Source organism: Atta cephalotes, assembly GCF_000143395.1.
Source record: "Atta cephalotes unplaced genomic scaffold scaffold00021, whole genome shotgun sequence".
Lineage (NCBI taxonomy): Eukaryota > Metazoa > Arthropoda > Insecta > Hymenoptera > Formicidae > Atta > Atta cephalotes.
Window position 1 is genome coordinate 2,778,377 of NW_012130085.1, and position 27,155 is coordinate 2,805,531.

General features: G+C 33.2%; 4 protein-coding genes across 4 annotated transcripts in view; 3 read left to right on the plus strand and 1 right to left on the minus strand.

Moving 5' to 3' along the window:
- Nucleotides 1-9,424, plus strand: part of LOC105619448 (epithelial discoidin domain-containing receptor 1-like) — an 86,979-nt gene extending 77,555 nt beyond the window's left edge. The window contains exons 13-15 of the mRNA XM_012200966.1: nucleotides 1,489-1,611; nucleotides 8,802-8,943; nucleotides 9,077-9,424. Of these exons, the coding sequence (XP_012056356.1) occupies nucleotides 1,489-1,611; nucleotides 8,802-8,943; nucleotides 9,077-9,424 (613 nt within the window). The remainder of the gene's footprint in view (nucleotides 1-1,488; nucleotides 1,612-8,801; nucleotides 8,944-9,076) is intronic.
- Nucleotides 9,425-14,152: 4,728 nt separating this feature from the next.
- On the minus strand, nucleotides 14,153-18,540 carry LOC105619359 (magnesium-dependent phosphatase 1-like). The gene is made up of 5 exons (XM_012200879.1): nucleotides 18,504-18,540; nucleotides 18,307-18,364; nucleotides 18,009-18,230; nucleotides 17,786-17,900; nucleotides 14,153-14,209 (listed from the first exon to the last, which is right to left on the minus strand). The coding sequence occupies exons 1-5, from the start codon at nucleotides 18,538-18,540 to the stop codon at nucleotides 14,153-14,155; spliced, it is 489 nt and encodes a 162-aa protein (XP_012056269.1).
- On the plus strand, nucleotides 15,941-17,734 carry LOC105619358 (probable DNA primase large subunit). Its single transcript, XM_012200878.1, has 4 exons — nucleotides 15,941-16,140; nucleotides 16,325-16,587; nucleotides 16,658-17,223; nucleotides 17,334-17,734. The coding sequence occupies exons 1-4, from the start codon at nucleotides 15,941-15,943 to the stop codon at nucleotides 17,574-17,576; spliced, it is 1,272 nt and encodes a 423-aa protein (XP_012056268.1). The 3' UTR covers nucleotides 17,577-17,734.
- A 3,319-nt stretch (nucleotides 18,541-21,859) lies between the features above and the next one.
- LOC105619360 lies at nucleotides 21,860-26,892 on the plus strand. Its single transcript, XM_012200880.1, has 5 exons — nucleotides 21,860-22,034; nucleotides 23,564-25,860; nucleotides 26,328-26,526; nucleotides 26,599-26,763; nucleotides 26,849-26,892. The coding sequence occupies exons 1-5, from the start codon at nucleotides 21,860-21,862 to the stop codon at nucleotides 26,890-26,892; spliced, it is 2,880 nt and encodes a 959-aa protein (XP_012056270.1).
- The last annotated feature ends 263 nt before the right edge of the window (nucleotides 26,893-27,155 follow it).

Sequence of the window (27,155 nt, forward strand, 5' to 3'; positions counted from 1 at the left end):
TATATATATATATATATATATATATATATATATATATATATAAACCTCATTAGAGATCCTATGCTCCGCGCAAGAGTTAAAGGAACATATATATATATATATATATATATATACATACTTAGCTAATATATCTCACAACATGAAAATTTTCAGTTATACGAGATGTTCCATGAAAACGCAGCTAAATATTAATCCGCTCGTTACCTCGCATCAAAGCACTTGAATCCGCGATCACATCTTTAACGATGATAGGTATTACAAATTCCAATTCTCGCACATTCCGGATTTTCTTGTAATAAAAAGTGTTGCCGGGAAATGTGTGCTCGCTGATAAGTGCTGCGCATTATAGATAAGTATATGTTCCTTTAACACGTTAAGTCGCAGTATCAACTTTTAAATTTTTACGTGATAAAATTCTGCTAATATTCTGTTGAAGTGGCAGAGTAAGAAGGAATATTAAAATCATTTCGTATAAAATGCTTTTAATAATTTTGAGAACTCGACGACACATATCATAAAGCTTAATTGTTCGTTGTATGTGCATGCACGGAAGAATAATGATTTTGCTAAAATATCTAAAGATTTAGCTAGATACAGATCTGAAAATAATTTTGTTGAACTATCAAAATTATATAGGACATTCAAGCTAATTGCTAGAATATTACAACTTTTTGCAGCATTGCTTATTACGTTTGAATTTTCTACATGATATATTTTGATGATGAAACAAAATTATTTTCAGATCTGCATCTAGCTAAATTTTTATTTAAGTAAAATTATTTTTTTAGTGTATTCTACTTAAAAATGTAACATCAGAGAAATTTATATTTTCTAAATACCAAATTATTAAAGTTGAAAGGATATCATATCGTGGAAATTGCAATTTTTTTAAGAGAAAATTAATTATATTATCTAGCCGTATAGTCCGAAAAAAAAATTCTGATTCTTCATTAATCTAACATTGTTCGATTATTCATCTACTATATATATATTCATTTACTATATATAATTCATCTACTATATATAATGTTAGCTAAAATATACGAGTATATTACATAGTGTACAATATATGTTCATTTAATTGTAATATACAATAATGTTCATTTATTATATATAATTCATCTACTATATATAATGTTAGCTAAAATATACGAGTATATTACATAATGTACAATATATAAACATGACTACGCTGACGTATAAGCGACGCGCTGTTGTTACCGAGCTTAAAGTATTCAAGATTACGGCTCCCGAAGTGCTGCAATCGTCTCTAACGAACCGGAGCTCGGTTTCATTTCCAGCGAACTGCCGTCGCTGAAGTTAACACGCAATAAGTTTCTCCCACGCGAGAGTTTGACGCGTTTATTAATCGTGAGCGACGCACAGCCCTGACGCAGCCCCGGTTCCCGACGACCTACACCTCGGAGGAATCCCTCCGAGGCAATGGCGGTCGGGTGTATTCGTGCGAATACCTTAACTTTGTCGCAGCAAACTCACGCCACTTCGTCGTCGTTTCAGTTTCAACTGTCTCATCTACATGGCGGCACAGATCGCATCGGGCATGCGATATCTGGAGAACCTGAACTTCGTTCATCGAGATTTGGCTACTAGGTGAGTACAATAGGACTTTGCTGAAACGAATCTCTCGCGGATTCGCTTTCATCTCTCGAGAATAAACTTACGAGCGAGGCTTTATCGTCCTCAATCGGTATTCACTCTGTATCTAAACACTCCATGATTCTCGCAATGAGAGAAATGATTTTGTTATAAGAACAAATCAAGGGAAAGCAAATGCGACATTTGTTAAAAAAATGATCGATTTGTTACGATTGCAAATTAATTTGTCTGTGTAATCAATAGTTTGCAAATAAGAGGCTGATATAAAAGTCATAGATGATTGCAAGCTCAAATTCGTAAGAAATTGATCAATTCTAGTCAAGTATTCTCCCTATATTAGACTGGTTGATTTCCTACGATTTAAGACTCCACGATCATCTACGAATTCTATGTAAACGAGTCTAAAGTTTATCCAAAAGATAAACTAAGATAGGTTAGATTCTATTCTATTGTATATAGTTTGTTTCTGTTACTAATAATATTGGTTGGTAGCAGACTAATAGCAATCACACAACAAAATTTGTTGTCACATATTTACTGATCATCGGTTAAAGATACTGGTGGCTTGTTAAATTAACAAAATCCTTTCAATGGGTCCTCAGTTAGCATAATACGTGATTTATACATTAAGCGGCGTCTACATAAGATTTTAAAGCGTAAAACTTAAGTTTTTAAATCCTAAGCCGTAAAAAATTAACGCAATCATAATCGATTATTCTCCTCACGTTCGACTGTGATTGATTAATTTCTTACGACTTAGGACTTGAAACTTGAGTTTTACGCCTTAAAATCTCATTATAGACGCCGCTTTAGTTTAAGTAATACAAGCTTACAAACGATTACGCGTTAATAATTCTTTATGATGCAATTTTAAGTCAAAATGACTATATATCTTTTTGACGTATATCTTTTTTTATTATATACATATATTCAACAGACAGTAGTATATTTCTGCAGATTCCGTTATACTCCACCTGCCGAGTCTTAGATTAAACGAAATTGGAGAATGGATCGGAGATTTGAATACAGACGTGAATATGAAGCTCTTTCTCGCGCGAGTGCACCAATGCGTGTCGAGAAGATGTAGGATTACAAGGGAATCTTCTCGGTCGACATGACGCGAGGAAAATTACAACGTTTTCGTGGCGGCAACAATATGCAGAGAGTTTTATAATTCCTAACGCAGCCGGGGTTGATCCCTGTGTCGCGGGGAACCGGTTGAAAAACGCGATATATATATCTCGCTGCGCGATTTTTATTGAAAAGTAATTTCAAAAGTCGGTCGCGACCAAATGCATGGAAGAGGTATGGTATGGCACGGCGTGAATGTCGCGGCATGGTTTTTTTACGTTATTGCGGAAGGGATAAATGGATCCGTTACACTCTTGATTTATCTCCCGGCGTAAATTTACTCATCCTCCCCGTATTTTTCCCCATCTCGCTTTCCGCTTCATCGGCTAACAAGACTCCATTCGTGCTATCGACTTTAAATAGTAGCGAATCGAGATTATCTTTCGACGGATGTAGCCCTCACGATCTTGTTTGAGATTGTGCCGTCCGCTTTAATTGGCACAGTCTAATAACTAACAGAGATGTTCTCATGGTGTGTGCTTGTACTCGATAACGTGTACGTACGTAGAGAGAGGATTTTACCACGTCGAGAACCTGTTAAAACGGGATGGGGCACCGATATCGATTCCCTCCTCTTCCCCTCTCCATTACACTCTCAGGATGAAATTGAATTATACCAACCCCCGCAGTGCATTTCCATAAGCCCCAAAACAAACGGAGCCGAGAACCGCATGGGAAATCAACGATTTGTTAGTGAATCGTCGCAAGGTATGCGGCGAGAAGAGCAAGCAGCTAGTTTGTGAATGGTACTGTGACCTCGGTGTAGAAAATTTTGACGTTTTATTTGTTTTTATTTTCTATCCAATCGCATTCAATCGTCGTAACTATCTGGATCAGCTTATAATATTGTGTCCTTCGTAAACCGATCGCCAAATGATTCCTCCGGGTTTTTCGCAGGAGCAACCAACCTCAAAGTGCGCGACTTCGAACACATAATAGCCACCTTCCTCAATCCAACATAATGGTCTAATATTTGTCACGTTTGCAGTCGATTTTCCTTTCAACCTTCCTTTCACTACAAAAGGATATCTGCTTCGCATTAAGTATAAATAGAGATTAAGTATAAATCGGAAAAGGGCCGGGATTATTGTGTCTAAAAAGAAGAATTTATACATTTTTTATATGTTTCGATCCAAACACATCTTTAACTGAAAGCGCAGAACTGAAAATTTAAGTAAGCCTGTGCTGATAATGAAATTTTAATGCCGGAATACTTGCCGATTATTCTCCTTGAATTTTCCATCACAGATAACGCGCAGGCGCCCGTAAATTTAATGATGAAAATATTGCATTAGTATAAAATGTATATTGCACCGACTCATCTCATAGATATTACAATTAAAATCGATATTACAAATTATTATACTTATTCTATCATGACATTTTGCATATAGACATGTGTATCTTTTTCATATGAACTCCATATGTTTTCAAACAGTCTCCATTTAATTTCCATGCTTCTAATATTGCATAGATAAATCTTCATGATGATCTTCAGGTCACATAACGTATACAGTAACCAATATCGGTAATCATCGATCTACGAATACAAAGTACACATCTCGTATATGAAACAAAGTCCATCTACGTGGCTGTTATTGAAATGCAATGGCCATCTCGTTGAATCGATAGGACGTTTAGATGCACATATGTGCATATATGTATATCTTCCGCACACACGCGGGCGCATATTCGTGCAAACCACCGAGTTCTCATAGCACGTGGGACCTAGTTTCCGGCTGGACAGTGTCTCTCAAACCCTCGCTCGTAAATCTTAATGTATAGCGAGAGACACTTCCTGCGAAGCTTTCATGACGATATCAGCCCTGTCAGCATTCCTAAGAGCTTTTGACATGGTTCGACCCATCGATTGCAGAAATATCGTTCAGAAGTATCGTCAAAACTACTTCTGTGTCATCCCTATCTCCATGTACTCCATCATAAAGTCATATACAACAAAATATTGATTTAGATGAACAGAAATATCCATATATGTATATAAGTAAAATCCGAAATAATTCGCATTATTATATTAATTGTACTAAGATAATAATTTTAAACTTATATATATGATTGCGAGAAGTACTCACTATGTTCGATATTCACTGGTATTCGAAACGAGATATCTTTACGCTGCTCACATTTTCATTAGCATTTTTCATGACAAAATGCTAATAGTGTTGCAAATTTCAAAATATTTTCGAGAGCATTCGAGGGAGTGGAATGTCCGCGTCTGTGATTGCAGCAGCCATAGATAATCCTTTGGTTAAATTTTTAACATGCCACACACGGAGCTTTATAAAAATTTGTGCGATACGTTATCCTTCTCTGTGCTTTTGTGAGAAAAAAAGCGGGATACGATCCGATCGCGTTGCAAATAGATCGATGCCTTTTGTATAGGTACCGGGATTTAATCAAAATTTAATCAGAATTTAATGGCACCACCGCTGAACTTCCACTTTGATGGCACACGTCAGCGTGACGAACCGACGATATTCAGTGAAATACGCGACCGTATGGGAATTCCACCGTGGGGCATAAATTCTTCGTGACTGGCGGCGTCAAAAGAGAAATGGACATTGCGGGTATCAATAGCGCGCACGCGATACTTTGGAAATGCATTTTTGCCCTTTCTATATCGAACGACCTTTGCGCGCGATTTATCTATCGCGATAAACGAGAAAGAGCGAAGCGAAACATTTATATTCATTTAAATCGAACCGGACGAAGGATTCCGAACTATAGAGTTTAAACGTTATCGAAACCGGTTGGTCGAGTACCGAGGATGTTCTACCGATTCCTCCGCTCGAGACAAACTGCCAATCCATCGCAGGCTCTTATTTCATTCGCGAATGCGCGATGTAGCTATAGAGTCATTGTCGGAGCCAAGCCAAGTGAAAAAGAAGGAAGGGATCGATTGCTGATCAAACGGTAATGCAATTCAATTGGCTCGAATGGAAAAAGAATACCAACGAATGAGAAGATCGATAGCTCTATGTAATGCTTTAAAGATGGAAAGGATAGTGGATTCGCGCAATACGAGTGTTTGACCAACCGGAAAAAATATAAAAAGACCAATATTATACGAACGAAAGTAAAATCTCGCATTACAGTACAACTCGCCAATAACGCTGATAATGTTATTCTATTAATGTGCGACATCAGAGATTGGTGATAGTGTGGGTACACTATGAATAAATGTACGTCTAAAGGAGTAGAAATAGCAAAAGCCTGTATTCTGTATTCCCGCATGTGGGTATTTTGCATTCCGGTAAAAGAGATTTCCTTCATCCTATTTTGAATCACAAATGTACCGGACGAGTTTTCTTTCGTTTTCTTTCTGGCAACAAGTGTAAGTAGTACTCGATATTATGTCTAATATTTTTTTTTCTACTGTTCATTCTCACATTCAAAATATAGTTTTAGTTATGCAATTTCTAATTTTAATTTAGCCAAAAAAAATGCAATAAAAATGCAATAAACATTATTACGTTTCTCTGTAAAGGAAAAATTTGTTTCTCAGATAGAAATAGTTTTTGCTAAAAGATCCGAAAATACTTTCGTTTATATCTTCTCTCTTGCGGCAAAATTCTATGCTTTTCTTTGCGGCAAATATAGACAAACTTTAATACTAAAGTATTGCGCGTTTAACTCGTAATACAGCCATTCGGCCTCGCAGATCCCAACATTGGATTTAAAATGTAACTTCAAGCGATAGAGGAAGCCACGATTCTCCTTATCCACCCTCGAGAATACTGATAGAACTGAAGACTGTAGATATGCAAGAATTTTATTCTCCGCTGACGAGAGCTTACGTGTTCGAATAACCGGTTAAAAATTCAAAGAAGTCGGCTTTTCTTCTACGCTTACTTCCTCGCCGTACTCCTACCTGAGAAATCTTTCGATGGTTCATTTGTTTCTTTTCCAATGCATATCCAATATTCAACTTTCAATCTAACTTGAGGCCGAACGTCCGACTTCAATATTGATACGTTGGAATCGACTTCAATTATACAACCGCGTCAATCAGCCAAGTACACTTAACGTTTCTATTCCTATTGACAATAGCGCTCGTGCTTGCGTCAAATGGCCAAGTGATTCCGAGTTTAACTTCGACTTGCAACTTGCACAATGACAGGAATGATTCTCTTTATTCATCGAAGAAGTCGTCGTGAGTTGAATGTAGATATTCTGCTTCCTTCCAAGAAAGCTTGTCTTTGTTCCGATTTTGATTACAGACACGAAGGAGATCTTTCGTCATGCTCAACATATCTGATTTTTTTTTCCTGATCCTTCTTCCTCACATTTTTACGCGTAAAGCTATTCATAATATCATCAATTTCTTCTCTGTTTCCCTACAATAATTTTAGATTAAAATTCTGTTGTATAAATATAAAATAAAAGATGAATAATGAATAAGTTAAGAAACTAATGATTTTAGTGGAATTTTATTATTAAATATGATTTTAATTATATTTTATTATTATTTTAATTGACAAAGATTTAATTGACAAGTTCTGAATAATTACTCTCATAATCTGTTGGAATTATTAAAATTTAGGTAATAGAAATTAATGATTTTGATTTGCATAGAGAGCATAGCGTTTTCTATTGTATTAATATATATAATACATTTAAATAATATCTGTGTAAAATTTCTATATGCATTAACGAATTACCTACTAATATGTTTAAATCCTTAAATATTTGAAATAATCACATAAAATAATTTTAAATTTATATTACAATATCATGAATGTGTAACAACGCATATTATTGGAATTAACTATAAATAACAAATAATATATTAGTAAGCATTAGTCTATCTGATATCCGGATATTAGGCAATTAAAATTTTATGAGACATAAATTTTACACAGATTTCGAATCTCCGTGATCAGGATTTATTATTTTTGGTAATAATGCGAGCGATCAAAGTTCTAACCATCATATTATGGAGCGGAGATCATCACACCTGATTTATACTGCAACAGCTTCAATACGAGGCGTGAACGCGGCTTATTGCATTACTGTCGTACTCTACAATATAGGGAGAACCGGGGTCAACCCTGTCGACGCATGGCGAAGTAGCCAATAGCAATGATCGATAAAGCGCCCCTAATTAACCAGGTTCTGCTGCCAAATTGGAGCTTTGTTCTGGCGGTGAAATTAATTGATTCTATCTATTCCATACCCATACTATTCAGATAACGTTTGGTTAGTCGTCTCTCAGATAGCGAAGATTAGTTCGTCTTTAAAGCGAACTGGTCAATGTCTGAAGCTTTGAACGGAAGTTGTATGAATGCTTATCCATCTGTAATTGTAAGTTCTCCTCAGGGAAATACTTGAACGTATCTCTAGTTGAACCCGCTCAAAGGACAAACGAGATGAAATATCAGACGTATTCGTGATAAGAGATATTAAGTAATTACGTCTATTACGTCTATTAAGATTAAATTTATATAATTACAAAACTTCTATTATCTCCGCAGATACTGTCAAACGGATAAATTTTTTATATCGAGTTTTTCTCTTAAAAGAAACATTTTACGATTACTGCTGTGATAATTTAATGTGGAGAAAGTTTATTCACGCATCGAGTATAATTGCACATTCGTGTGTGTTTGGGCAGGAAATGCAGCTCGACCACATACACGAGTAAATGTTACGTGCAGACAACCATTCTCGCTTCCGGTTGACTGCCATGCACAGAATGCGTACGCGTATGCAGATTGTACGCTATGCACTCCACGCGGCCACGTACCGGCGAGAGATCAATCTGGCTGGCTTCGTCTCTTTCGTTTTCAGACAAGCCGCTCGGAAAAGTATTCAATTCGACGCGCGCGAACGTGTAACGAAACTCTCTGTTCAATTCCTAGAAATACTCGAGCTATCCTAAAGCCTTAAGCGCTATATTCCGCTCGAACGATTTGCGGAGATTATCGAGCAACACACGAAAATCAATGTAAAATGCGGATTTTGAATTTTCTCTCGGCTTGATAGAATAGAAGAAATAATTTCACTTTCTCTATACGTTATAATTTTGTTTGTAGAAACTGTTTGGTTGGTAAGGCTTATCACATCAAAATCTCGGATTTCGGCACGGACAATGAACTGTACGCCTGCGATTACTACAAAGTTGATGGAACTATGCCATTGCCGGTACGATGGATGGCATGGGAGTCAATATTTTTGGTAAGCTGTGGCCTCAACTATTTTATTTCGAATGGCACTTCACAATATGTCGAGATTTATCGGTAATTCTCGAACCGCTGCAGGCGCCGAAATTCTCAAATAATGTGTTAAATCCGTTAAATCCGATTTTCAGGGAAAGTACACGACCAAGAGCGACGTGTGGGCTTTTGCAGTCACCCTCTGGGAGATTTTGAATCTTGGCAGACGTGTCCCCTACGAACATCTGTCCGACGAGGAAGTGGTGCAGAGCCTGCGGCAACTGCATCATGCCGCTGACTGCAGCAACGCCAATCCTGAAGACAGTTGCAAGGAAGATCCTAGAAACGGCTTCGATTATCTGCCTCGGCCCACCGCCTCCTCCAAGGACATCTACGATCTGATGCTCGAGTGCTGGCAACGAGAGGAAACTGAGAGACCGACTTTCCGTGAGATATCGCTCTTTCTGCAGCGGAAAAATCTTGGATACGCTCCAACATCCTGATATTGAGCCCCCAATTTCAGCGAGCGCGACATTCTTAGTAGTCATACAAATCGGAACAAGTTTGTTTCTGAAACGAAACGACGAGTGTACAATGACGGACAACGTTCTTATCCGAGATATTGCAAGAAATAACAAGCGAATAATGATTGAATGAGAAAAAGAATTGAGAAAAAAAAGGTGAGAGATAAGAAGAGAGAGGACATATTACGTATCGCGACATCGAAATAAGTACAACATGGAAATTTATTGTCCGTCAACGAAACAAGGTTTTGAAACTTGGAGTTTACGACAGAAATCGATTGTCCTTCTATTTCTCCCTATTCATACGTGTACTTTTTTCGGACAACGAGTATTAACAGACAAGAAATAAAGTTAGAATAGTAAATAAAGATAGAAGAATTAAGTGCGAGTTGAATCTTTGAGAAAATCTTATGATATGGGATTTGTTGAACTACGAATAGTAGTTCAAGATATATCGCGTGCCGCGTACAACTGATCTTCGTAGAATTCTCAGTAGCGAGACTGTTCGAGCATATCTAATCGATTTAGGACACCAAGTACGAATCTCGCGAGTATTCACGGCAGAGTATATAGTGCGAAGATCTATACTGGAATAAACCTATTACTCTTTTCGAAAATGTAAGAAAAGACAAGAACGGATGCGAATTAGAAAATACGACAATTGAACGAAAGCGGAATAAAGAGTTTGTCGTAGATAATCGCTCGACAAAGAATCTCTGAGGGTATTTGAAGGATATTGGACGTTTGTGAGGTAATGAAACGAAGAGAATTTTCTCATCAGGAACTTAGGAGCAATATCGTATGTAACTGTAATACAGCTGTGAACATTCCTGCACGGATGGGTACCTATACTGCGCAATTAGACAATTACGCAAATAGGAAGAATCATTACTTAAAGATTAGGGCTCCTTCGGGATTATATCATTTTGATTAAGGGTTCGATGAGAAATGTGTAAATCACATTGACATACGGCAATATAGCAACTACGATATTAGACGCTACGAATGTTCGAGTTAATATCGTAAAACATTATAACTGTATTTTATGAACGTGTGGGTGCCTATTTCTCCCTTTCTCTTTCGCTCTCCTTTACTATCTTTCAACATATTATATTGGTATCGTCCCCAGACTCTGGGCCTATTTGTGAGACGAATCTACATGTGATTTACATCGTGAAATCCTTTATCGTCATAAGACATATCGCGAAATAGTGAAATAATTATTATCGTGATGCAATGACGCATCAATGAATTATCTGATAATAAGAAAATTAAACGTCTTAATACTTTTGGTTCGTATCTAAACAAAGATTTGTGTGAAACGTAATGCATATGAGAATACTGAATTAACTTCAGAAGCAGTCAAGTGACTGTAAAGATTTCTCGATAATACATGTTTATTCGGATGTAACTACTGCAATCACAGTTAATGTGAATGGAATTTGTTGTCATAACTGATGAATATCATATGTCGTAAGCGTAAGGTAGACAAAGGGTAATGTTTTACCTATTCTGCATTGAAAGATGGTAATAGATTACGTATCATGACTATGACACATCATAATTGTAACTTTATATGATAGGCGGGATCAATGAAATTAGAATATTGTACATATAGGCGTATCATAATAAGGAAACGTTATCATTACATTTTTTCAAGAATGACGAATGAAAATCGAATTGTCTTTGAGATAGCGAGAACGCCACACGCGCTCGCTGGTAATTTGGTATTAATGTGGAAACGATGGCAATTGTTTAGCTTCCGGTAAGTTATATATCCATAGCAAGTGGTAATAGGTTGACGAAAGTTTAACATATCTGTAGAATGTACTTTCTTATAAAATTTAAAAAGAGAAAATGCGCGAAGGAAAATGAGTCATAATCACTTTCAAACACTTCGAAATTAACGGGCTTATATCCGTTGCGCGTTTTCGTTGTACTCGATTTTGATAATATATTTCAATTTATTTTAAGTTCCGTGTATTTATATCAGATGGACTATTATAACTTATGCGATATTTAGTGGATAGACGATGTTACCGTTATATCATTAAAATACTATTTATATAAATTAACATAATACCGCGTGAGGAGTAGAGATGGTACGGAGGCATAGCCATATGTAGTTGAAATATACGCGTTGAATTTAAACGTAACTGGAATTGCTTCTATATCACCGAAATCGAGATCGTCTAAAGCGAGTGGAAGAGAATTATAATTAATGCGAATTCGCGTATAAATTTACGAGGTAAGAAATAGGCAATACCAATTTTTGATCTTGCCAGAAGTAAATAGTAATAGCCAATCGATTAAGCCTAAGATTGTTAAGTCTAATTTACATTTTGCATAAGAGTATCGGATGATCAACAGACATATAATAATTTCGTGTTATCGCGAAACGTTTTGGCCAATCGATTTTTCGCACCGATTGTGACTGAGTTGAAACAATAATACTACCCATCTCTCTCGTTGGTACATTTTTAGTCCGAAGCAAACTGCCATTATATTTCTAGATGATAATAGAAAATGAATTGTAGTTGCGTTTAGATTCGCCAATATAAGCATAACGCTGCCTTTGGCTATATTGTTGCCCTTTACTGCTAACGAGTAACTTACTTGTCTACTCATGTGATAATTTAGTATATTTCTACGTATCTACCTGTACCTACCAATTCAAAAATCTTCATGGCGAAAGGATTATTCCAAATATAAAATTTGTTTTTACTATAAATCGTAGTTCAGATAAAATATTATCTATAATCAATTCTATATTAATAAAAATCTGAAAGGAATTATGAAGAATGATGAGAATTCAGATCTTACGTTTAGGATCTAGCAGCTTTATATAAATCCAAAATGCAGCTGCTCCATAATTTATAGTTAGTGACGTTAGTGAAATAGGATAATATACTCATAAAGAAAATATGCGTAATCCTTTCTCTATGCAAAGATTCGCTATTATAATCTAGATAACTTACTTCTACCTAGCGTGCCCTTTTTCCAATGATGATTAATTATATTCTTTGTGAACAATTCGAGCTCTATCAATGGCGTCAATGAAGTAAATGTTTGGAACTGCAGTAACAGGGACGAGTAAAAATATTTTGTTCAAGCATTGTGAGGTACGAACACGCTAGATCCTTATGAAATTTCATTTTTTGAAAACCCTACATATATTGATAAGCTCGATTTCAAATACTTACTTGCAATGACATTTCCTTATCATTCAACTATATACATTGCTGATTTCTTCGATATACATTTTAAATGCGTATTATTGACAATCACGCTTGCCTCGGAATTTAGAAAATATATTTAGTATCAATCGCAACTTTTTTAAAATACGATTACAACTAACAGAATTAACATTTTATAATTTATAAAATACAATAATTTAAAGACACGATCTCTTCTTTATCATAAATCTTAATTCTCGAAAATAAATATAATTTTATTAGCGCGAAAGAAAATATTAGATTTCTTATACATAAATCAAATAATATGCTAATAAAAACCATTTTAATTATCATGTTTTCAAGATAAAAACGACATTACAGTTATACTCCGTTAAAGATGAACGTTATAGCTCCATGAAACTACATCATTAAAATCGTCATTAATGTTATGCATTCGCGTATATTGTACATCATGTTATGCTTAATTTAGAAATCATTTCAAATAAATTTAAACTGCATCGTACAAAGTGGTATATCATTATGATTAAAAGATTACGGCAATGAAATTAATATATTTATAATCGTTGATAAATTTTTTCTTTCGTGCACGAGCGAAATATAATTTCGATATACCGTATTGTTGACCTCTATGGTGGAATTGCGAGGAATTTACAGGTAATCGTGAATAAACTGAGGAAGAGCTCATCTAGTTGTATTTTCTATCTAGGTAGGGGCAACACTCACACGGCTATATCACTCGGCTACGTATTGCACACTTTTAGACATTTCCTTCCTAAAAAAATTATCCGATAGACGAAATTCTCAGGATTAACACAAAAAGTCTTCGATCTTTAACAAGAGAATTGCAGCGAAACTGACCATTGGCCACGGTGAGTTGCCCATGCCTGTTCTACGCTATCAAACCTTGATCGTTATAGTCATAAAATTATTTTGTACTAAGAACTGTTTATAATTTTGTATCTAATCTCTGTAAATATCAAGCAGATTGTCTATGAATAATAAAGCTTGAACAAACTCGATTTAAGTAGACTATATATAAACGGGGAAAAAGTATATATATATATATATAAATATATATAAATATATATAAATACAAGTATTTATAATACATTTATATTTTATTTAGTCGTAAGGCAGCGAAGAGATGTAAGTAAATTTCGCGTAAGCGGATCGGTAACAATGTACAACGATCTAGAAATTATTTGTATTATAAAGATGACAATTAAGGGACAAATCATAAAGGTATACATGTTACTCAGTAGCCGTGTATATATATACATATACTATACATTTAGAATCTACCTAGTCATGTACGACACTTTATAACAATTAAAGTGTATCCCTGACAACAAATGCAAAATGCAACGTGTACTGTTCTTTGACGATTCTTGCTTGAATAGAGATAACACAGAATACTGATGCGGTCGACAACCATCGAGGAGAGGTTGAACTTTTCAAGCGAATTATCATTTCAATTTCGCCACAAAGTTCGCTCATCTCGATTACATTGCTACATATAAGTGCAGGTAAATTCTACCGAATTCATAAACTTTTGTGCGTCGTAGACCTGAACACATCATTTATATAACTTACATGTGTATATCATTAAAGAAACAACATACAACTTGTAAGTTCCATTATCCATTATTCATGAAGCACAACGATAAATCTATTTGTATTGGAAAATCAAAGTCATATCACTTATTTCATGGAATTCCTATCATCCCATAAACTCTCTTTGCATGTTACATTAATTTGTATCAATAATTGCACTAAAATACATGTATGTAGCTTAAAAAAAAACAAAGTTTTTTTTTCGTCAAATAAGAAAATCACAATTTTCTTTTATTCTTTCTTTACCATATTTTATTTTCTTATAATTCATATTCATTCCCGCTTTTTTTCTTCAGGATATCTATTGAGAGGGCGTTAGGTAGATTTGCAAGCTACGCAACTGTACGACTGACAGATCCCTAGTAATATTCATTCGATGCTTGTATGAACGAATGAATGAATCTCATTATCAAACATAACAATTATATGTATAATGTTCGAATTTGTTTATTTAACTATAAATAAATTGAAGAAGTAATAACTTTGAGAATTTTACATTTGAACCGCAAAAATGAATGATTCATTGTGGGAAAATTATAAATAAAGTGAAGTGAATTGAAAATTGAACGAAAATGTTGCCGCATATGTTGTATATATAAAAATGAAAAAACAACTATGAAAAATGTTTGTAAAAACAAAAATAATTTAAATTCACGAAGAGAGGAAAAAAAAAGAAAAAAATCGTTTTACAGTATTATCTTTGCTTCAAAGAAAAAATTACAACATTTACAAAAATTAAATTTAGAACATTTTTACAAATAAAGACCCTACATAATCAGAGTCTAGCCGATGTAGTCTTGTGATTGGTCCGACATTTTTCTTTAATTCGCCACAGTTGTTTCAAAATGTATTTTATTATCTAGCATTTTTTAACAATGAATTGTTACAGAAAAATGCTGATGCATCCAATCATTTTTATTCGGAAAGAAATACTTATATTTAAATATTATGCAAAATTGAGAGAAAAAATTGGACTACATTACGGCTCCACACATAATACTTGCAACGCTGACAAGTATTTGTTCTTGTTTAATATTTGATAAACAACAAGGACGAAAGAATTCCACGAATATTATGTCTTATAGCGTTTTCTCTTGGCTGCACTATCGCCCACTAGTGCAACACTCAGACAGTGTACGATGGCTGGTAGTAAGCGAATTCATTCAGTGTTTACGTGGCTATGTAACGCAAATTTTTTGCATGAAGTGGGATTTTACTACACCATCTCAAAGGGATGGTGTAGAGCCAGTGCGACATTTAAAATTTGAAAATGGAAGCGGGAACAAAGTTTTAGCGTGATAATGATACAAGGCGACACAAGTGTCGTTTTATTTTTGTCACTTTCTGAATGTCAATAAGGATAGAACGACACTTGTCAATTTGTATCATCAAATGAAAAGCAACTACATGCAACTGGTGCAGTGCGAGGTTGCACCCAGTGTAGTTTCCAAGAGAAAACTATTAAATGGAACGCAGCCTATGTATGTTTATGTCCGCCAGAAACTATGAAAATTATAGAGCTGCTACATTTACGGTGCCACTGCAGAGTAAGAGTGAGATAGCACTTTCTTTCTCGCACAATTTTGAAGAAAAATGCCGGACGTTGTTGTGGTTAGACTCCGATTACAGAGTCTTTATTTACAAATACATTTTCATATGTAACAAAATTTGAGAATCATCTGATATGATTGATGTAGACATAGATATGTTTTATATTATACCACCAAATGGCGAAATACCGTTTTATATTATGGAAGATTGTATTTTGACTAGATTAGATTATTTGAGGCTCCTAAGTGAAGGGTCTGCTAATGAATTTGATGGGAAATTTGAGTACTTATTAGAAAATTCTACTTACGATAAAATTGGACATTTTGTATTAAGGTGAGTATATGTTAGAATTTTTTAGACTATAATCTTTAATAATTAAATATAATTTAAATATTTATAAAGAATAAGTAATATACAATTTAAAAAAGTTCATGTGTCTAAAATAAAGGAATTACACAGATAGAACTATAAAAATCTGTATTCCTAATTAATTAAACTTTGTTATTTACTGTTTTAGGTTATTAGCTTCTGCATCGTCAGATTTATGTATATATTGGATTGGCAAAGAATCATTATTATTTAAACATAGATTAGATAGTCTATCACCTAGACGATTACATAAATTATTAAAGCAAATTACATGGAAATTACAAATATTTAAAGATAAGAAAAGTACAATTGACACAACTCTCATTGAGTTATGCAAATTTTATTTGCAGCCCTTAGTTTTTAAACATCTGACATCAAATTGTCACGATTGCGATAATTTTCGATACGAAAGTATGAATACAGAATGTTATTTGTATGTAAAAAATTTTCAAATAAACTAATTTCGTATTTCATATTCCAGTGAGATTTGAAATAGTATCAGATTTGGTGAAAGAAAGAGAACTAGCCCTTAATAATGGAAATGTCATCACGCATTGTTCAGATTGGAAAAAAGTACTTCAATTATTATTTAGTAATTATGTAATCAATGAAATGAATATCATAAAGAAACAATCTCAATATATGATAAAACATGATCTTAGATTCCACATTTTAAATCAGAAAATTCAATCCTATCTCTTCAATGAAGGTGTCCCGCATGGAAAAGTAACTATTGATAACATAGAAGCAGAAGCACAGAAATTCCCATTATGTATGCAACATTTGCATTCTTTATTAAGAAGAAGACATCGTCTCAGTCACTATGCACGTTTATACTACAGTCTTTTTCTGAAAGAAATAGGAATGACCCTGGAAGATTCAATTATATTTTGGAAACAAGAATATTCCAAGCCACATACTTGTACTTCAGTATGTTCACACAATTGGCAATCCAATGAGAAAAAATTCATATATAGCATCAGGCACATGTATGGTTTAGAAGGATCGCGAAGAACTTACAAGACGCCTGACTGCAATCTCATTTGTGTAAGTACAAAAATATTACACATGCATACAAAAAATCTTTTCTAAACTTTATCTTTTCTACATAAACTTTATTATTAGAATTACTTTTTCAAACATCGAAATTATTGTAGGTTGGTATTAGTGGAGCAACATACGAGGGTGGTTGTCCTTTCAAGGATTTTGATACGAGTGTACTCAGAAATCTTTTACAAGCTTCAATAAATGAAAATGAAATTGAAAAATTTATAAATAACGTATCTACTAAAGATCCAGAAGTTCTCTGCACTACATTTCTGAAACTCGTACGCGAAAATGATATTAACGACGCCATTGTCAAAAATCCAGTACAATACTATCAAAGAATGATTAATTAATATCAATTCTTTTTTCGTATTGAAAAATGTATACAATTATTGCCTTCATTTATACCAGAATTTTTTGTTATTCAATTCAAGATTTTACTAATAAATTTATTTTGTAGATATTACAAAATAATCATAAAGATAAATAAATTATATTAATGTTTAAATCATTATTTGTTATTAAATGATTGCAGAGCATCTTCTACAACACAACGACTTACACCATCTTCAACTAATACAGCATGTACTCCAAGTTTACCAACTTCCATAACATTTCTAGCCTCATCGTCAAAAAATATCATATCTTTATAATCAGTGTGCGAACTCTTTCGAATGCTGAAAGCAATATAAATTGTAATTTTAAACTACTATACAATTACCCTATTAAACTACTATACAATTATACAATTACTTTATCCTTTATGAATATTACACAAGACTTACTTAGAAAAATGTGTGACTTTGCTGCCAGGAAATATTTCAACATACTTGAAATATTTCTTCCAGCCAAATGCATCTATTAATTGTTTAGCCCCTTTTATCTCTGCTGTACGTGATGCTATACCTAATTCATATCCTTCTCCTGATAACTGTTTTAATACCTCAGGAACATCAGAATAGTGATCCACGTCATAACCACGTGCATCTATTACTTTATTTTGTGCTCTAAAAATTTTCTTCTTTAAGTTGGACAAAAATTCTTAAAATACTACATAATCTTATCAGTTTTTAATGCACGCACCCTTTTTTAAATGGTGGCTCTACAAAACTATCTACCCAAAACGGCCATAAGGTATAATCTGAAATGTAATATGCTTTCCATTTCTCCAAAAAAAATCACATTCTAAATAATTTTTATCAATATAAAAAAAGATAATTATTATAAATTTGTCATACATCTAAATTATAATATTTACAACTTCGCCTGTAAGTATATACCTAAATCAAAGACGATAACTTTCGGTTTTTTCTCCATTTGTTCCCTTATTGACTTAAAAGGAGACAAAATTATCAATGACAAAGCACTATCACTAATATGAGTAATTTTCTTACATAAATAATAAAACTACAAATCTCTCACACGGTGAGTGTGAAAACCTAACTTGACTTAATTCCTTCCATTACCATCTGCACCTATTTCGATTAGTAAGTTCTTACTCTAACCGCTAGAGGGTACTAGAAACAATTTTTTCAAACGAATACGTAGAATTAATTAACGGTCTTCATCAAGTATATACATATACTAATCACATTTTAGAGGAAACAATCATGATTACCACTTTAATTGCTATTGTTAATGTTAGTATCAGTTAATAATTATTTTGATTAACTCGTTTGCATAATTAATTTAGGGAAAACTCATCACACAAAAACTTATACGATTGCACGGAGTTCATCTGACAGACCTGTCACGCATCCACGCTTGATCTATACAAAATATACGTATTTACATATAATAATTATTCAGAAGTTTTCTTGATGCTTCGTGTTTAATTATTTCCATACGATATAATTACAAGTAATGACTTAAAATTGGATATGATGAGAAGAGAGGCTACAGTCACCTAAGTATCTCTCATTTAATAAAGCAAAAAGAGTATAATCAATACATTTAATTATATATCAATGATATATATATATATATATATATATATATGATGTGTACGTACGACGATAATTCCGTGGTAATTGTGCTTCGCCATTGCAAGAAGTATCCAAAAGAGACACAATTATACACACACACACACACACACACACACACACACACACGACGCACGCACGCACGCCGCACACACACACACACACATCAACAAAAGCATTACAAGCCGCATCGCTCGCATCGATCGCACTGATACTACATTCGTTTGTTCGCCTTGCATGCTCCAATATGCTCCAACATGCTCCTTTTGCCTTAGTTCGTACTCACTCCGAGCGCGTTGGAGCATGTTGGAATATATTGGAGTACGCAACGTGAAGAAACGAAGCATGACGTAATGGCTCCCGCAAACTAACGGAAACGACGCTTGCCACGATAGAAGTTATCGCACTAATCAATCATTCTATTGGCTCCCGCATAAAAAACGCGGGAACGCTTGCCGCGCAGCGGAAATTGTCGCTGACCAAACATTTTATACTCTTAAGTCAGCCTCACTGTGCAAAACTTTTGAAAATTATGTAATATTACTTCCACCGTGAAGCAAAAGTTAAATTGAGTACAATTTTTGTTGCGCGGTGAAAATTATTATATCTATTACTTCCGAACAAGCGAAACACTACAATAACTTCCGCGCGCACGAGAATTTTACCATGTTTTTTGGGCGGAAGCCATTAAGGTATATCCACACAAACTTATTGCATCATTTCTAGAGAAGTTTTATAAAGTGAGACTTAGGCTAATTCTACAATATAGAATACACAATACGACAACTTTCGCGCGGCAAGCATTATGGTTCCTACACACTGGACGCGGAAATGCTTGTCGCGCGGCAAAATGAGACGCGATAACCAATGAACATAATAAAAGTTGTAAGTTTGACTACCGCATTACATTTCGCCGTGTGATGAACGTTTCTACGTCCAGTGCAGAAGCCATTAGGATATATTCACACAAGCTTGCATAGCTGCATAAACATATGCATAAAGAGAATTATCCAATCACATTTTACGTGCGGCTTTATAAGAGAAATTCGATTTGTTAATGTTCTTTGTGCATATTTATGCGACTATACAAGTTTATATGAATATATACCTTTGAGCCTTTTTCACCAATTTTGATCTGATTACTAATCGATGACTTAAGTCTGTGTTCAGCAGAACACAATAGTTTTACAACCATGATCGGGTGCATCGTGCATTCAAGCCGGACAAAACTGCTAGCCTGTTCGCCGAACGATTGATATGACTGGTTAGTTCTACAAATAACACCAATCATGTTTATTTGACAACAAGAATAAAACGTCGCTTGTGTCGACTTGTGTCATCAAATGAAAAGCACCCAATGCCAGCATCGCAGTACAATGGCAAAATTCTAATCTAGCTAACAATCCAGCAGGAAAACAAGTATTGTGTGCAACAGACTTAAATTATTGTGAACAAACGTGTTTCACTTCAACTTATTGCTCCGTGTGCATTCAGTTCAGAGAGTGCAGCAATAAAAAACAGATTGTTTCATGATTGTTCAGTTTCTTTCAAAAGAGGAAGAGAGGGGAGAAAACTTCTGTGAATTGATCGGTAATTAATTTCATCAGAAATTGGTGAAAAAGGTCCTTAAAATGACATATTTGAACGTTAAAAATAGAAAAAGCGAAGATGCTGAGAATACAAAGTACAAATAACGCGAACAGACCTTTTATTTTAGACCCTGCGCACAATAGAAAGAATAAAGAATTAGGAATAAAGAATAAATGATTTTAATTTATCAGAAATCGGATACATCGGAATACACGATTTTTGAAATCGTTTATTCTTTATTCCTAATTCCTTATTTCTTCTATTGTGCGCACAACCTTATGCCCATATTCAGTTAAACCTTGTACTTAAGGCTTCCTTAAATTTATCTTTAGATGCTCAATAACCAATGAAATAATTCGAGTAGAGTATCTGAAGATAAATTTAAAGAAGACCTTAAATATAAGGCCTGAATATGGACATTAATGTTTAAAACAGCTTATCATTAGAGAAATCAAAGATTAAAGGCGACATTAAAGGGATATGATCTGATTAGCTGTCTAAAACACGTGATCAGAGCGCCATTTTAATTCATTATTGCATATAATTAGAGTCCTTGGACTCTACATACAGAGTCTAATAATGTAGTATGTACTATTAAGTACATACTATCAGTACGTATTATATTTTCTTCTTTTTTTAACAATTTAACTTTTTTCATGTAATAGCATCAACTGTAAAAGTGCTTTTTCATATCGTCGCTCATTTCGACATCAAAATAAGTCAGATAGAAATTGACGAATAGCGTCAATTTTTATCTTGTGATTTATTTTGACGCTGAAAATGAGCGTCATGAAAAGGCATTGAATTAAAATGGCGATGACACCTAACCCAATTGACGCATGTCGCATCTCTGGTTTCTAGGACTCTAGTCGTCATCTGTTGGCATGACTGGCATTCGTCATTTCAAGCCCACCAACGAGAACCAATGGGAGTCGTCGTACGCTACTATTCCAACGTTCAGCGCCCTGACCATCAATTTGAAGTGATTTTCAGTTGTGCTGCCGTTAAACGGTTACGTGTGTTCGACGTGTTTACGTTATATCGTTTTTATAAAATCGTACGAGATGCCGGATTTTAAAGAACAGTACAAAAATCCTCGTCTAGGATTCGGCGACACGAATCACAGAAGATATCTGCGTGCTTGCAACTACGATAAATCTCGTAGGGAAGCCAGAACACGGACTTTCGACAAACATCGCAACCTGCAAAACGATTCATCGCCAACAAGCGTGCAACACGGTAAATTGAAAAAGAATTCTCATTTAACGTGACTTATACATGATAATTAAATATCGCCAAAGCTTTCATTTCTATCAATGTAGAGTGATTCTAATCTCAGTTGAACTTGTTCTTCATCTTTTTCTAATTCTTGCCTATTTTTATTAATATAAATTAACTTCAATCTTGATTTAATTTATTCTTTATCCTTTTTTAATCTAATTGGTAAAAAAACAAGCATCAATTAGATTAAAAATAAAAAAAGACTGGGAATTAAGCTACATGTTTGATTTTAAAATTTAACTATCAGATATTTTTACTTCTATTAAGGCCCGATTGCACCAACGTACTTTATCTCTAAGAGAGGCTTAAAACTCTCAGTTTCTCTCTTTAAAATCGAAAAAGAGGAAGAGATAGAGAGAGTTTTAAGCCTTCCTTAAAATCAAAGTAATATTGATTCATGCAACTGGGCCTAAGTCATTATCAATGTTGATAAGACAATTATTTTATATAATATAAATTATACATATCTGACAAAATGTTATTGAATTAATATTGTGTTCATAACACTTATCGGATATTTATAATTTATATAACAGAGTAATTCTTTTGTTAATATTGACAATGATCTGTAGAGATTAAAATGTGTTTTATTTGATCATTGTTCAAAATTTTAGCAATTAATATCTTTTAGTTTAACTCATAGCTTATTTGTCATTTTGATCTTTATTTACTCTTTTAGTTTTTTATCTAGATTCTATATCTAGGTTCAATAAAGATCTGTTTTAAGTCTCTTCTTAAATTGTGATAAAATACATATTTATTTTATGTAAACTGTTCATAATAAAATGTTATATATTGATCATATTTCTTATACAGAAATATTGTTAATATTAATATTTTTTAAAACATTTTATTGCCTTTATTTTAAAGAATTAATTAAATTTTCATTAAAATTGAATTCTATGATATTAATGAATTTATAGAATCTGTTATTTATGATGTTCATTTATCATTATATGAATGGAAAATTTAACAATATAAAAATCAATAATTTGACGAATTAATAAAATGTGTTACAATATTAAACAATGACTCTATTTGCACAGATCCTTAATCAGATTTAATATTGGATTTAATAATATCCATAATTATGAAACTGTCAATTATAGCTATTCTTCTGAAGAATGAAATGACTGATTCATGTAATTATTGTTGTTATTAAATCTTATGAAGGTTTGCTATATAACATGTATTCTCGTTTTATAGAAACCAAATATTATTGTAGTTGTATATGTTCAATAAAATATCATTGTTGTATATTTTCTTGTATGCGTGTGCATGCGTGCGTGTGTATGTATATATATGTGTGTACATACTATAAAAGATACATACATAAAGAGATATGATTATTACATATAATTTATGTGTAAGTTTATATTTACATTTTAAATACATAGGTTTGAATTGATATTTTTCTCAATTGTTATATATTTATACTATGAAATTAAACAATTATAAAAAGGAAAAATTTCTATTATTTTTAACAGAGGTCACATCTGCCATTGCTGATGAACGTATGAAAAAATTAATAAAATGGAGAGAGGAACGTAACAGAAAAAAGAAGCTGGAAGCTACAATGAAAAAACCAGCTTTCAAAGTTGGTGTTGTTCATCATTCCTTATGTTCTCCAATGATCAAAAGTGGCATAGCAATTGCAAAAACATCAAATAAAACAGAAAATTCGAACTATATCAAAAAACGAATTACAAGAGCTACGGAAAAACGATTGCTTGTTAAAGCAGCTACTCAACAAATGGTAAAGGATTCAACTTCGGTGATAAAACATCCCTTTAAAACCATGACTTCTTGTACCAAAAAATCATTTGCCCCTGTTGATTATTGTTTTAAACCTCCATCTGGTTTGCAGAAGATGCCTCTATTTGGTCTTGTACCAATGAAAGGAACGCCACAAGAGAAATATCCATCATTACAAACACAAACTTCTAATATTACAGAGATTTTTAAAACTCCTACACCCAAGTTATCATTAAATAAACAAAAGTCGTCACAGAAATTAAGTGAATCGATTGTTCGAGATCCGGATGAATTAAATACAATTGAAGCAATAGGAGTATCATTAAAAGAACAGACAGAGAATCAAACAGATTCCTTACACGAAAAAAATTCTTCATCAAGCAGTACTGATACAAAAATACCATCAAAGATTACTTCAACATCTTTTGAGAAAGAAAATTGTGATATGGAAGATCTTATTTGCTTTTCGCCATATCTCACACGAACCCGTGGCAAGAGAAACTCTAGAATAGAGGGACAACAACGGTTGGGTATTGGTCGTCGATCTGATGAAATTCCAACCAAAGATACTGTTATGAAAAATTTAAACATATGTGTGGAAGAGGAGGAACGTACTGCTCAGTATTTCATGCTTATTGTGAATAAAGAAACTGATAGACTTAAGGAACTCTGTAAGAAATGGTTGGATATTGGAGTAGAAAAAGATGTCCCAGAAGATGCTGTGTATGAAATACAACAAGCGGTAGGACAAACAAATTTATTAATAAATAAAAAATTTGAAAGATTTCGTGGCTTAGTACAAGATTGCGAAACTGGTAAAGGAGAAATGCTGGTTACATGCAAAGATTTGCAAGGATTTTGGGATATGACGTACATGGAAGTCAAGGATTGTGACATGCGATTTGAAAAATTACAGCAACGTCAAAATAGAGGATGGCAGGAAGAGGAATACATTATTGTCAAGCCTGCTGTTAAAAAACGAACGGCTCTTAAAAAACGAATTGTATCATCAAAACCAAGTTCATTACGATCGTTAATCCTAGCTGCCAGAAAAAACATGGAAGAAGGAATATTAAATAAAGACATTATTTTGTCGCAAGATACACATTTAAGTGAAAAACCAAGTAATAGAAAATCTTTTACTGAACTTCGTGATGAAAATACCAATATTCGACGTAGTATAAATAGATCCCATGATCTTAATGAAAAAAAATCAACTCCTACTCGACGTGAAAGCTCTACTAGAGTAAGTTCGGTACAGAAAGTGCAATTTTCTGACAAAATTAAAAGAATGAAAAGTCCATTTGCAGCTATGAAAATAAGTCAAATGTGTAAGACACCCGAAGTTGAATTAGATGACACAATATCGTATGTTAATTCTGATCAAACGCCGGGCAAAAGCATATTAAAGAAATCAGAAGAATTAGAAAATAAGGAAGCACGCATAAAATCTGCGCATAAAGTCAATTTTGATGATCAAGTATTTCTTAATAACATCCCTCTTAATGAAGAACAAACTAAATTAAGTTTAGCTGCTGCATTAACTAGAGTAGATAGTTTAGATAAAATAGATACATTAATATCGCCACCCATTAATGTCGAAAAACGATTAGACTTTGAAGATTCTGATAGTAACGATGATCTGAACAAATTAGAAATTAAAATAAAAACAAGAAAACAAAATAAATCTAAATCATCTATTCAAAATACTTTAAATACTATTGAGCATCTATTTAATGACATACCTTCAGTATCCATTAAAGAATTATCATCAATAACAGATAACAATGAGAAGATTGTGTCATCTAGAAAAAGCCTAAGAAAGCGAGTTCAACATAAGGACATACCAAATAGGAAAAGTGTAGATACTTTATTTTCTTCTTCAACATCAGTTAACAGAGATGACAAAATGGCCACTACTGAAATAATTTCAAAAGACATGGAAGATGTAGATTTAGGAATGAAAGTACTTAGAAATAGAACTATCCTGGCAAATAATACTCCTAAAAGTAATAGAAGTAGTAAAATGGTAAGCTATGTTTTTTTCTTCTTTCTTTAAGCCTACATCACATCTCTTATGGTGCACACATTAATTATTCAATTGCCACGAGCATGAGATTTACAGTTTTAATGCCGGTTTCGAACAGTAAATTTTTTTGAGAGATATTTCTATAGACAAGATACTCTTGGTGATTGCCGACTTTTTCTGAGAGGAAACACAAGCATAAATATTTTGATTCCTATTAGAATCGAATCCGGAACCTCTGGCATGATAGACCAATGCACTATCTACTATATCATGCTCGCGCTCTTATGTTTTTTAATATCTTTTCAATACAATCATTCATAACTTGATATTAAATATAAACTAATTATTTCAAAAAATATTTTAGTAAGAACTTTTTGTATAATTTTTTTATATCTGTTTATATATGTATTAACATATTTATAATTTATTAATTGAATAAATAATAATTAAGAGAAATATTTTTTTAGATGACGCCGAAAAAGACAAATATTGACAAAGAAGAAAATAGTCCGGTGAAATTAACTAGGAAAAGCTCATTAAAATTACTGAAAAAAAACAAAGATGAACATATGACACTAAATACAAACGATACAATGCAGATAGAAAATGTAACATTGATAGGCAATACTTCTAAGAAGAGATCACTCCGAAATGTTGCATTTGATGGTAAAACTTGTATATATTATTATATGGTACACATATATTCAATATGCAATATAATCATATTTTGTTACATAGAAACTTGTGTGGCATGTGCCGAAAATAAACCAGTATTACCTATGACTCCTTATTCAAAACGTCGTAGCAAGACCCCCTCAAGACACTCCCTCAAGAATCGGAACAAATCGATTGATACATTTGATGAAGATCTTATATCATGGGACACACCAGACAAAAAATATCGTAAATTTTAGTAATATATAAAAAGCGTAATAGAAAATATAATACTTATATAAAAAAAGAATTAATCAAAACTCATTTGTTTCAGGTCATCGCAGGGTTACTAGATCATCTCATTCAGATAATTTGTAATATCTTTTCATATATTATAACATTTATATGTTGTGTTTATATAAATTGACAGTCATATTATATTATAAACGTTTTACATATTATGACATCTAAGATGTAATATATACATGTAATAATTGTATTATAGAATATTTCATTTATTTTTTATGTTTCCATATAATATAGAATTTATTTTAACACGTTTTCGATTTCATATCAATATTTTGAATTTATTGGTATTTGAATTTATTGGTATTTACATAGTCTATAAACTTTTAAATATT

What these genes read in the sequence shown, in the direction of transcription:
- LOC105619358 (XM_012200878.1), top strand. Translation starts at nt 15,941, where the DNA reads ATGATTGATGTAGACATAGATATGTTTTATATTATACCACCAAATGGC. An exon ending in CGATAATTTTCGATACGAAA is followed by an intron (nt 16,588 to 16,657) that starts GTATGAATACAG and finishes TTCATATTCCAG; the next exon opens with TGAGATTTGAAATAGTATCA. An exon ending in CTGACTGCAATCTCATTTGT is followed by an intron (nt 17,224 to 17,333) that starts GTAAGTACAAAA and finishes AAATTATTGTAG; the next exon opens with GTTGGTATTAGTGGAGCAAC.
- LOC105619360 (XM_012200880.1), top strand. Translation starts at nt 21,860, where the DNA reads ATGCCGGATTTTAAAGAACAGTACAAAAATCCTCGTCTAGGATTCGGC. An exon ending in GCCAACAAGCGTGCAACACG is followed by an intron (nt 22,035 to 23,563) that starts GTAAATTGAAAA and finishes TATTTTTAACAG; the next exon opens with AGGTCACATCTGCCATTGCT. An exon ending in CACACCAGACAAAAAATATC is followed by an intron (nt 26,764 to 26,848) that starts GTAAATTTTAGT and finishes CATTTGTTTCAG; the next exon opens with GTCATCGCAGGGTTACTAGA.
- LOC105619359 (XM_012200879.1), bottom strand. Translation starts at nt 18,540, where the DNA reads ATGGAGAAAAAACCGAAAGTTATCGTCTTTGATTTAG. An exon ending in AGTTATCGTCTTTGATTTAG is followed by an intron (nt 18,365 to 18,503) that starts GTATATACTTAC and finishes ATTACATTTCAG; the next exon opens with ATTATACCTTATGGCCGTTT. An exon ending in CTGTATTAGTTGAAGATGGT is followed by an intron (nt 14,210 to 17,785) that starts GTAAGTCGTTGT and finishes TGATGTGTTCAG; the next exon opens with GTCTACGACGCACAAAAGTT.